Source organism: Rhagoletis zephyria, unplaced genomic scaffold, assembly GCF_001687245.7.
Source record: "Rhagoletis zephyria isolate East Lansing unplaced genomic scaffold, Rhagoletis_zephyria_1.1 Rzeph_scaffold_01230, whole genome shotgun sequence".
Lineage (NCBI taxonomy): Eukaryota > Metazoa > Arthropoda > Insecta > Diptera > Tephritidae > Rhagoletis > Rhagoletis zephyria.
In genome coordinates, this window is record NW_016158314.1 from 1 (window position 1) to 12,558 (window position 12,558).

General features: G+C 35.5%; 2 protein-coding genes across 4 annotated transcripts in view; both read right to left on the reverse strand.

The window, feature by feature from the left end:
* Positions 1-3: 3 nt before the first annotated feature.
* On the reverse strand, positions 4-1,573 carry LOC108363275 (cilia- and flagella-associated protein 36-like; the record flags this gene model as incomplete). The annotated part of the gene is made up of 3 exons (XM_017616585.1): positions 451-1,573; positions 177-376; positions 4-94 (listed from the first exon to the last, which is right to left on the reverse strand). Coding segments are annotated over exons 1-3 (391 nt in total), but the record flags the coding sequence as incomplete, so codon positions are not given.
* Positions 1,574-3,708: 2,135 nt separating this feature from the next.
* Positions 3,709-12,558, reverse strand: part of LOC108363268 (serine/threonine-protein phosphatase 4 regulatory subunit 3-like) — a 30,290-nt gene continuing 21,440 nt past the window's right edge. For 2 of the 3 annotated variants that reach the window (XM_017616566.1, XM_017616568.1), the window contains exons 9-12: positions 9,478-9,744; positions 9,260-9,387; positions 8,163-9,187; positions 3,709-7,536 (exon numbers count right to left, since the gene is read on the reverse strand). In XM_017616566.1, coding sequence (XP_017472055.1) covers positions 7,438-7,536; positions 8,163-9,187; positions 9,260-9,387; positions 9,478-9,744 — 1,519 coding nt within the window. In that variant the 3' untranslated portion in view covers positions 3,709-7,437. The remainder of the gene's footprint in view (positions 7,537-8,162; positions 9,188-9,259; positions 9,388-9,477; positions 9,745-12,558) is intronic. The other variant, XM_017616567.1, reaches the window with a different exon arrangement.

Sequence of the window (12,558 nt, forward strand, 5' to 3'; positions counted from 1 at the left end):
TTTTCTCAATCAAATCCAACGCCTGCAGTTGTAGCTCCACATTCCGTTGAGTCATCATGCGTATAAACATTTTTATATCATTGGCTGCCCAAATCTGCAATGCGAGAACGGTTCAAAAAGACCCAGATAAAGTTAGTATGCATGTAAGCATGTAAGTGTCAAAATAACGCATACACCTGCTGAAAAAGACCCTGGTGAAAGTGCAAATGATTGTCCGGGTTTCGGCCTTCCATGCAAGCCGTCTCAAATTGCTCCGGTGTAATTTGCATTTCTTCCATAAAGCTGCCCAGCATGTAGTCTACTAGATTCTTGTACTCATTATGTATGGCCACAATGTCGGAATTATTCTCATCAATTTGCATATTGGGATCGAAAACTGCGCCGCCGAAAAGTATGCAAGAAAGGCTTGCAGTCAGAATCTTCTAAATTACTGAAAACCGCACAAAATACCTAATGATTTCTCCTCGATGAACGTCTGAAGTGGCGCATTCCAAACAGGTCCATGTAGAAAGCACACCAGCGAATCTAACACCCACGAGTCTTCAGTCATGTTGGAATTTTTGCAAAAAATTTTTAATTTTTTTTTGCGTAACGTCCTTAGGTCAACTAATTTGAGCTGCAACTCAAATCGAATGACTGATTTTTCACTAAAGCACCATTGCGACGGAAATTACATTTGTTGTGTCCTAGGCTTTTTAGCAAGGTGTTGTCGGGACAACCATTTGTATACCTTTGTATACAGTAAAACGTGCATAGCTCGAAAAATTAAGAGCCAACTGGTTTGTAATATGAAGTTTTTTTTTCGAAAAAAATCGTTTCGCTGCTATAACCTCTTATAATACCCTTTCTGCCTCTTAATTACGAGAAACGGAAAGAAGTAATTTCGAATTATCGCCTGTTTCGATCTATAACAGTTATGAAGCCTTCATATTTGAAAAACCGAAATTTTATTTCAATTATAAGTTTTTATATAAGTTTTCTGAGTTTCGAGGTGTAACCTATCCAAGTCCTACTGTACACGAACGCCTTTGTACATGCATATGTATGTACATAGTTATGTATTGGAATGGGCAGGATACCATAAATCTTGTTAAAGGCTACAAATTACATGTTCCATATCGCAAAATTAACACTTACGGCGCACAGTGTTTCGACCATATGGAGGCAGATAGAAAAACTGGTTGATCGGTTGGACTTAGAGAGGGAAAAGTAAAAGTCACAAATACCACATTTCACATTATTTACTCACCTCGCTTCTTCACGAACAATACATATCCAAAGAAATACGGGAATCGGCGCGATACCGGGTAATCAGTTAAGTGGCCTTTGGCGATTAACCTATTAAAGAAAATGTTTCTTTTTCAACTGGAATCAATTATTTGAATATCTTGGTAATTTATACTTTTTGGTACTTTCCTATTTTCTTACCAAAAAATTTACCTTGAAATGTAGATGCTAAAGATTATTAGTCAAAAAAAGTCCGCTCTTGAAATTAAACGAATGTTTTAGAGAATTTTATGTAGCTTTAGAATATATAATTTGATCTTTGCGCGCGACTTTGCAGATATATGTAATTTTTAATTTTATTAATTTTTGATTTTCGGCCTCTTTTTGCATAATTTCGCAAAAGGAATTTTTCGAACAATGAAAAAATCTCACCAAACATTGGGAAAAAATCGAGTATTTACACCTAAGTCATTTTATAGTATAACCTTTGATTTCTGAGAGAGGAAAGCAGGAAACAAAAATTAACCAAAGTTCCATTACATTTAACGACTGAGCCCACATTTTTTGTCTTTGAAGTTTTACAGGGACCGCCAAGATCTTTTTTAAATACATATATATACGTAAAACAAGTAATTTTTAAGCAAAAACCAAACCGACTTCATTTCTCTAATAAAAATTTAAGATTATCGGTCATTTCTTCAATGATCCAGTGGTCGGATTTAAACCAAATTACTATGGGACCACCTGTGAGGTAACACCTTTCCTTTAAAATCGGTTAGCGTGGCACAAAGTTATGCGGTAACATATCTACATTAAAAAAAATATTCCGACGAACTGATAACCTCCTCCTTTTTTGGAAGTCGGTTAAGAAATATACATATATTCCGATGAACTGATAACTTTCTCCTTTTTATGAAGTCGGTTAAGAAGTTGAAAGACTCTTACAAAATTGACGGCGAAGAAAAACGTGTAAACTTATTTCCGCGGTCATCTGTATTTGCGGGCGTAACAGCATGTAAATTCTCCAAAGAGTTTTTGGGGAATGATACTGAAGTGACAGTCCTCGGCCAGGTATAAATCTATACGCTTGTACATATCGCTAGCTTACGAGTTAAATGTTGCCAAGTCCATTTTTACCAATTTTACAGGAGGAAAAAACTTCTTAAACGATTTTCTTCAAGTATTTCGGAAAACTTTGAATACATTTTGCCTGCTTAAAGCAAAGCAAAACTGCATACGAAACAGAAGCATTAGTTCTGTATAAAAAGACTATATTATCCTGCCTAACAGCATACACATAGATATCGTCGTTCTGTAAAACCGCGTAACTGACATTTTTTGCCAAAAAACTTTAAACGACGATATAGTTCGCCTCCACGGCTTTCCGGCAAACGAATCGCGCGTAGGGGAAATTCAGGAGAAATATCGTTTATCCACTTTCTGAAATTTGTGCAATGAAAGCTTTGGATCTAACTAAGGTACAGTCCATGCGGGCAAACCTATTGGCTTACAACTCATTTACATACTTACATTTGCAATTAACATAATACATACAAACTCACATATAAGTGTAATATCTTGCAATAGAAAACTCCTTGTTTTTGTTTAAAAACTATTAAAAACTATTATTTAATTTATTACTTTTTCTTCTTTCCACTTTATAAATTTAGTTTTACATATATATATATATATTTATATATGGAGACGTAAATAAAACTTTAAAATACAAAGTTTTTATCTTGCATTTGATCTGCTGATTCATTTACGCTTAATTTTTCGTGTTTTTGTTATATTTGTTTCGTTTTTACTCCTGGCTGTGAAACATTTGCGTTACAGAAATCTACAATATTTAGGTAAATACAATCAAACGAAGTGCGTAAAAAAGAAACATATGCCAAGTGCTAATTACTTCTTTCTTCTTAAGTTGGAAGTTAGATAGATAATCAAATGTATGGGATTAAATGCAATAAACAAAAGAGACAGTTTGAAAAAAGAGAAATTCAGATATACATTAATATGAAATGAAGAAAGAAATTTGTATTTGGAAACGTGTATACATACAAGTTCGGTGCGGAGGGGAGTTTTGGTTTAGTAGAGCAGAGGGCTGTGCGCAACTATGTATGTAGTTGCATACATATGTATAATATACGTATTTGTATATAAAACTCACATAACTTAATAAATTTATTTGCATAATTAATCATAATAGCGATAGTGATAGTGATATTTTTTTATAACTATAATAGTAGTTTAATTATATGGTAAGTAATAAAAATTAAATTTTCATCCATCCATTGTTTACGATTAAGAATAACTAATATAACTTTCGTTTGTGTTTCTGATGTATTGCAATAACAACTTCGCATACTTGTTGCTGTTATTAACTTGTTCATTGTTGTTGTTTTCTTATAATCAATTTGTTATTTACGTGTTGCTTATTCTTTTTTTTTAACACAAAACTTACGAGGTTTACACCATTTCTTTTTATTTTATTGCAAAGCAAAATGTTTTTCTCTGTTTGTGTATATAGCAGTGTGCATGTGCGATTATGTGTGTGTGTGTGTGTGTGTGTGTGTATGCGAGTTATTCAACGTCCACTGTGTGTTCAGCGTATGAGCGTTTAGGAAAGGATTGGCGCTTGAGTGCAAGAAAAGAAGTGGCAATGCACTGCACTGATTTAGTGGCAGAAAAGTTAAGGCCTCTTCTGTAACCAAAACACCGACTGATTTTTGAAGGTTAAGAAAACAGCGAAAGGAAATCAAAAAAGGACAAAAAATTAAATAGAAATGTAAAATAAGAAGAGCTTGGTGGTGGACGCATACGACAGACAAAACACAATTATAATTATTAACTGACAAACAAAAAATATTTAATATTTATAGTAAGCGGTTAATGTCATATCGCTCATTTACTAAAAGGCTGTCACAGCAGAGCTACTTACTCCTCGCGTGTGAAGGGAATATGCATCTGCATTTTCAGCATTTTATTAGTAAATTGAAAACTTCAAACGCATCTACTGAAAACTTCCGTTTTTTGAGTTGTGACAGTCTTTTAGTAAATGAACGATATGTACATATGTATGTATGTATGTGTGTATTTGGAACTAAATGGACATGCTTTCATGATACTTTTGTTCGCGATGTCTTAACAATCTCCTTACATATTAATTTGTTTATGTTTGTTTTAAGTTTATGGAGCCATGTTAGGATTTGATTTTCTCTGCACAAGTGGGAGTGGTGTGTATGTGTATTTATGGTTTCTATAAAGAATAATGTATATTTTATATAGATAGCATTTTTGTTATTATTTTATTCGTATAATACATAATGTGCTTATGTATGACACCCTAAACGTATTTTAGTTTATTAACTAAATTATATGTGTTTATATTACAACAAAACTAGTGAAAACATACATACAATTTAATGATTATTCTTATGTCTAATTTTCCTTTTTAAGTTTTTTTTTTAATTTTTGTTTACTAAAGCGCAAAACTCAAATTTAACCGGCAAAATTTAACTCTATTGGAGAATGTTGAACGAGTTATTGAAGTTGGGGTGAAGATCAAAAAACAAAAAAAAAAACTTTAAACACGCACAAAGGGAATGAGTTGGAATGAATGAGTCGTTGTTGAAATTTATTTTTTATTTATTTCTCAATAAAATAACTTTCACCTAATTTTCTGTGCTGTGAATATGATATAGAATCGATTGTTTCCATTTAGTTTTATTTGGGTGCAAAGTTGTTTTCTTAGCAATAGGGAATTTTAAAGTAATTTCACGCGTTTATTTGTTCTTTGCTTATACAAATTAGTCTCACACGTTTTTATCACCCGCAGCACTTTAATTTATTCGAAAAAACCCTTATTTATAATAAATAAAACATATTTGACATTCTTTATGAATAGTTTTATTTTCTATAAATAAGGCACTCATTCCGCCTATGCCTGACCGAAAAGATTACGACACAAATTCGCAGTGAAGCAAGTTTTATGTTTCGAGTTTACAAGAACATTTTAATGGAAGTTTGTTTTAACTAAATAATTCAAATGTTGTTTTAACAAAAACTGATGACATTGAAAATACATTGTAAACATTAATGTGAGCAACTAAAGTGAAAGCAAATAAATTATCAAAGTAACAAAAACAGATAGAAAACCACTCAATTATTTTTTAAATGTTGTAAGTGAATTTTATATGGTTTTTGTGTTTAAATACTACCGAAAACAACAGCTGTGACAGTGGACAGCGCATACATGTGTAGCATAAGAGGGAAATGGCTTGTATTTGTATACTTAGACTTTTTCCTATAATTATCATGTGCGTATATGTATGTATATTCTAAACACCACTTGCATTAAAACATGTACATAAATAGTTGTGTATTTGTGTTTTTCTGGTTATTCACATGAATATGCGTGTGTTAATCAATCGCAAAACACTCATTTACAAATACTAAAATTTAGATATTATTCATTACAAAATCTGCCCATTCCATTGGAAGTAGTTTTTTTATGAATTTTAAATTTTAGAATTTCTACTGTTATGTATTCACGATTTATGATTTGTAATGCAGCATGTATATATATATTAGGGTGTATGCTATAATTATTGTTGCATTGTATTATTCATACAAATTTATTTGAAAAAATGCTTCTCTAAAACTCGGTTCATTGTGAATATGTATGTGATCGTGGCGGCGTGTGCGTATGCGGGTGCCAGTTCTGAAGGCCTGGGCATAATTGGCACACTGAAGTGGTCTACTAAAGCGTAGTGGCACTCGGGAAAAATTTTAACTATTTTTGATCTTCCACACAAAAACTAACCTCAGTTTACAGGCGCTATTCAATTACTTCTTTGCTTTAAAATGCAAGAATTTTGTGCACAAAATTTTTCCTATTTTACTCATATACCTATACACTAGCAACACTAGTAGTGCCATGTTTCACCAAATGTATTACATTTACAACTCATTCCCTTCGACTTTAAATTAGTCCGTTTATTTATATTCAAATTGATGCGCGAACTGTGCCGAGATTTTTAATTTCGCTATTGCTTAAAAGTTTTAATTACGCCCGTAAATCTGCAAACGCCTCTTGCAAAAGCTCATCATGCGCGTTGTAATAGCAAATCACATGTTTTATAGAGAAAGAAATTCACGCATATGGATGATAGCTGGTTGCGAAATAAAAAGGTTTTCCGCGTAGTATATTCCTCTATTAAGCTGATTTTAAATTTCAAATAACTCACTGCAATTAGGCTTTTACGAAGATGTTTAAGCAATAGCGATTTCAATTCTCATCACAGGCACATAATGATTTAATACCGTGGCGTTTGTTTTTTGTTATTTTTATTTTTTGTATTTATTTTAGTTTTAGTTTTTTGAAAATAATTTCGTTGCCTTCTTTAAATTAAATTTAGCATTTGCAACGGCAACGACGAAGACGACAATTTTTATTTACTATTACACTTTGTTAATGTATAAAGTAAATATATGTATGAAGTGTGTTTTCTTTCATTTTTCGATTGCCCACTTATTTGCATTTTATTAATTTGATGTGTTTCTCTTAATAAGATTTGTATGCACTCCAACATTTCCTCAACTCCGTTTCTCACTCATACAATATTTATGTATATGATGCATTTATAATTCGACAAAATTTATTTAATTAGTATTTTGCGAATTTAATTTCATTTTATTTATTTTCTAGTAGATTACGCGTTATATACTTGTATGTAGTATGTATTTATGTATAATTATTTATGTATGCATGTTTAGTTTGTTATAATTTTGTCTGTCGTCCATCCATCAGCAGTGTCCGTATTAACAATCAACACCAAAAAAAAAATAATCCATACAATTTCTTACGTTCGCATTCTTCTGTAACTTGCTGTTGCTACTTGTTTTTGTTACAATGGCAGACTGCAGTTGGTTGTTATCGATAATTATTTGATCATGTTTACTTGTATTTCTGTTACACCTATGGTTGTAATTGTTTTTGTTGTTGTTGCAGCTGCTGGTGTGTACGAGTCTGCACGGCACGACACTGGCTACTGCAAGTTTATTTATGGCTATTTCTTTTACAAATTGTTGTTGTAATGTGTTGAAGACATTGTTGCGAATGTTTTAATAATTGATTCTGCAGCCGCTGCGGCCGCTGCTGCTGCTGCCGCCGCGGCTGCGGCTGCATGCATTAGTAGCGTAATTTTGCTATGCCATACGTGGCTTCTTCTGATGCGGCGACTCTTCCTCTTCTTCTTCTTCGTAGTCGTCCTCATCACCAGAGTCACTTTCATAGTCGACAAGACCCTGTAAATTAAGCAAATATCGATATACCAGAGATTATTTAATGCGAAAGACTGCGATTCTCTATCTGACTTTTTGATGCAAGTCGAATTCTGATTTACAGCTTAATACCGCACATAAGTTATGTGACCCCCCAATGACTTTAATAGCTATGCTATTTGGAATACCGTGGCCGCCGTAGCCGAGTATTTATAGGTGTGTTTTATTGTAACAACATACAAGTTCCCCAAATAGCTTTTGGGGGAACGATGCTGAAGTGACAGTGCTTGTCCAAATATAAATCTGGGTCGCTCCAGTTACGTAGACCAGACTGTCGTGAGAATTTAGTGGTTAGCGGTGCTACTTCTAGCTCGGTAAGACCAAGGTTCGATACCTGGTCCGAGGAACATCTAAAAATAGAAACGGTTTTTTCCATAATAGCTGTCGCCTCTCGGCGCCTCGGAAAGAAAAGTTTCCCATAAAAAAAACCATCCGCCGGTTTGAAGCGGCGAAAAACTTTAGGTCCCTCCATTTGTGGAACAAGATCAAGACGCACAAAACCACTTTGGAGGAGAAGCTTGGCCAAGCACTTAACAAAAATGTCGGCGCCAAATATTTGGATACTGTAGTTTATTATATTTCTCGCCTACCTTTTTCAAAATACTCTCCCCAGTGACGACGGTCGAAATAGCTCCTTCTTTGCCGTTGCCGCTGCCCATATTATCGACGCTATCGTTGTGCTTCACAACATTTAGCGCCAAAGTGTCCGCGGCATTGGCGGCTGCTGCCAAATTCGCCGCAGTTACTACTCCTCCACCACCAGCACCAGCCATATTAGGTGTCACACCAGTTACCGTGGCCGCCACAGCTGCCGCTGCAGCGGCTGCCACCGCAGCGACGGCATCACTCGATGCAATCGATGTTAGTAGCTGTGAAGCAGCTGCTGCAGCGGCAGCCGCCGACTCTGACAAAGCGGTCGATGTGGATGGTGCCGCTATCGATGCTGATGACAACGATTGCGATTGCAGAGCTGTAACCGCTGACGATGGTGATGCTGTGACGGCAGTTGATGATGAAGTGGCGGCACCGGCCAATGCCAATTCTTGATGTTGTGGTACAATGGAAACCAAATGCTGCCGCAGTTCTACAATATCGGGATCTTCGTGCGAACGCTCTGCATGCTGATGCTGGTGATGATGTTGGTTCTGCGCTTCTAAATGCGCGGCACTAGCTGCCGATGTGCTAGCTACACCAGCCGCAGCAGCCGCTGCTGCTGCGACCAATGTGCTATTTAGATTTAGCTGTTGTTGCTGTTGCTGGAAATTGTGTAGTGCCGTTTGCTGTTGGTGGTGGAGCGCTATATTGGCAGCCACAGCAGCTGCGCCTAGATGCGCCTGTGTAGCAGCAGCGGCAGACTGTGAATGGTCAATGCTACTACCGCTATTGGACGCATTTGAAACCACATCACTGAGACTCACACCGCTGATGGATGAGACCCCACCGATGCCACTAACTCCCACAGCCGGTGTCAATGTCGTTGAAGTGGTCGTTGTGGAGCTTAAACTATTCACGCTGCTACTGCTGCCGAGCAGACCGCCTTGAGGTGGCGACTTTTGTTGAATCGATGATTGCTGCTGCGACGGAGATTGTGAAGGGCCATTCTTTTCGGTGACGGCTGCAAATGCCAAAGAAATATGTTCAAAATGGGAGAAGAAAGTTAGAAAAATGTAGGGACTAGAAAACTTACATTTCATAACGCTGTTGTAGGTATCATATTCGTCGGCGAAATCTTCCTCCTCATTAAACCACATTTCCTCTTCGTCGTCCATTTGTCGCGGATCTCGGCGGAAGCGACTACGTATAATTGGTATGCCGCTACATTATTTACGTATAACAAAAAAACAACGTACGTTAGTATGCTTGAATGATCAAATGTAGACTTTTATTTAAAATATGACCACTTACGTATCCAGCGACATCTTGTCGCGATCCTTTATTCGGTCTTGATACTGGTCGTACCGATTTTTGAGATATTTAAATGTTTGCACATATTCGATTTCATCAAATATTTTGCTGAAATTCTCCACGAAGTAGACGCAAAGTGTTTTGATGTCTTCAAGTTTCACGAACTCAAAAAGTTCTAATATAGCCGATTCGAGTAAATTATATCTGCCATTGTTTCTAATGAATGCGTCAACAACTGGTGCGAATAAGTTTCCTTTAACTATATGCCTGTTGAAAAAATAATAATTGTTATATGTAGGGCTCGGAATGTCATGCAGTCAAAATACAAAAATATGCGCATATAATATGCACTAAAAATACAAAAATATGCCCTATAAACGAGTAAAATATGCGATTAAAAATATTTGCCTAACATTTTTTGCGGATACAAAAATAAAAAACACATGTATTATAACAAGAAAATAACGAAAACAATTCACTTGAAAATACAATACATATATACGTACATATGTATTAACATATGTGACACGTAAAGTTAAAAGGGACCTACGGTCAGAAAAAATCGGTTTTCACTTTTTCATCGACTCATATAGTAAACGGGCCGCCCTTTCCAATGCAATAATCCGCAGCTTTCTAGCTGCATTAGTTTTTTCACAATTTCACTTCAAAGTTAGGTACTTTCAAAAAAAAGTACAAAAAAATCAAATCTGACAAACTATTCTGAAATTAATTAAATTCGCTTGAAACTGGTTACTCGGGGGTTTTGGGGTCGCTGATTGTGAATCCGATGTTAGTTTTTCAAAATTCCGTGTCAACGACATTTTTGTGTTTCACATGAATCCGAACAAATTTNGGTTACTCGGGGGTTTTGGGGTCGCTGATTGTGAATCCGATGTTAGTTTTTCAAAATTCCGTGTCAACGACATTTTTGTGTTTCACATGAATCCGAACAAATTTTAAAATTTTCCGCCATATTGGATCCGCCATTTTGAATTTTTAAAAACGAACATCGGATTCGTAATCAGCGACCCCGAAAACCCCCGAGTAACGAGTTTCAAGCGATTCCGATCAATTTTTAAAAAAGTCATCCGCCATATTGGATCCACCATTTTGAATTTTAGAAAATTAACATCGGATTCGTAATCAGCGACCCCGAAAACCCCCGAGTAACGAGTTTCAAGCGATTCCGATCAATTTTTAAAAAAGTCATCCGCCATATTGGATCCACCATTTTGAATTTTAGAAAATTAACATCGGATTCGTAATCAGCGACCCCGAAAACCCCCGAGTAACAAGTTTCAATCCATTAAAACGCTCAGAAGTATCAAAATCAACTTGGTAAACTTTAAAGTCGTTTTTCTCGAAACCTTTTTTTCTGAGCGTTGGTCCCTTTTAACTTTACGTGTCACATATGTATAAAATTAGTTTATAATCAAGCAGATTGCTGCAATCGTGTGAAAATAGAAACATTGACAGCTTAATAGTTGTTCCGATGAATGTTTGGTTGGCTTAATGGGATCGTCACCCTGGTGACAAGCAACCACAACCATTTGGCGGCTTTAATGAATTTTAGTGCGCATTACGACTGGTTTTCACTGTCATATTTTGAAATCAAAATTTGGCGACATATTTTGAGACAACTTTATCTTTTTTATCCATACCTTTTCCGATGATATTATGGACCAAAAACTGACAGATAACCGATTTCGCAGCCCATGTAGCCGACTAAAGACCTATCCTGATTCAAATCAATCGATAAACCGCTTTTTAATCCCATTTGACAATATGTTTTCACTACTTTCGGCAGTAAGTTTGTAGGTATCTTCTTTGCTCATTCCTAAGAGAACTTTGCTTTTTAAGTGGGTCGTAGGACACCAAGAACAGCCGGGTAATTCTGTACGATCCAGTACGATTCCACCTCTGCTTGGCCTTCAAGTGATAAATTTCGGTAATTTTTGCATGGGACACATTCAGTGCGGATCCGCACCTTGCTAGTTCGTCCGCTGAATCGTTTTCGTAATTGTCTCTATGTCCCGGGACCCGTATTAGGGTAATTTCGTATTGATCACAGATATAGACTAGCTCTCTCCCAGTCCTCCACTGTTTGAGATCTAACAGAGGTACAAGGAAGTGCCTTAAAGGCTGCTTGGCTATCCGAGAAGATATTTGGAAAAAATTATGGGTAATTTTTTTTTTTTTTTTTTTTTTTTTGTAAAATACACTAAAAGATGCGCAATTAAAAAGCAAAAATAGGTATTTTTGCCAAATGCAAAATCATGCATTTACAGCAAAATATGCAAAATATGCACAAACGATTAAATGGCCTTTTAAACCATTTCCATTTTAAAATGCCCAATAAAAACTATGGACGACTAATTCAGAGTAATGCAAAGTAAGCTATACTAAGCTACTATAAAAAAATAGCGTGGACATTGCTGAGGTTTTTTAGAGTGAGCATGCGGCTTGCCATGGCATTACGAAAAAGGTTCGTTTTGTAAAATCTGTGAACCCGATCGAAAATCCTGCAGTCCGAAGAAAGTGCCTCAAGTTTTACGACGCCCATTTCTTGGCAAACTGGTCACAGTTTAGGCACAAAACTCATTGCATCAATGGTTTAGACGCCAAAAAATTAATACAGTTTTAGAGACGTGTAAAGAATAGATAGGTCTGGTGAAAAATAAAATATTTCTTCGGGGCATAACATTGAACTTTTAAAAACAGCGGTACAGTCTAAACTAATATATTATCGATGAATCTTATTTAAAGATTCATAAAAACGAAAAGAATATTTTAAAATATGCGATCTAAAAGGTTACAAACTTTACTTTCAGTCAAAAGGGATGTCAAATTTATGGTTATAGTCCTACCGACTTTGAAAAGAAACTTATTTTAAAAACACGTTAAGAAGAAGTTCAACAAATTTACTTAATATGTGTCGCAAAGCACCCTGGGTATTATATAAGTATATATATATATTTTTTTTTATTATTGATTTCATTTCATTTTTTCATTATTGATTTTAGTTCAATACTTTACGGTATTTGAACATTGTTCCACATTACTTACCTATTATAAAACTCG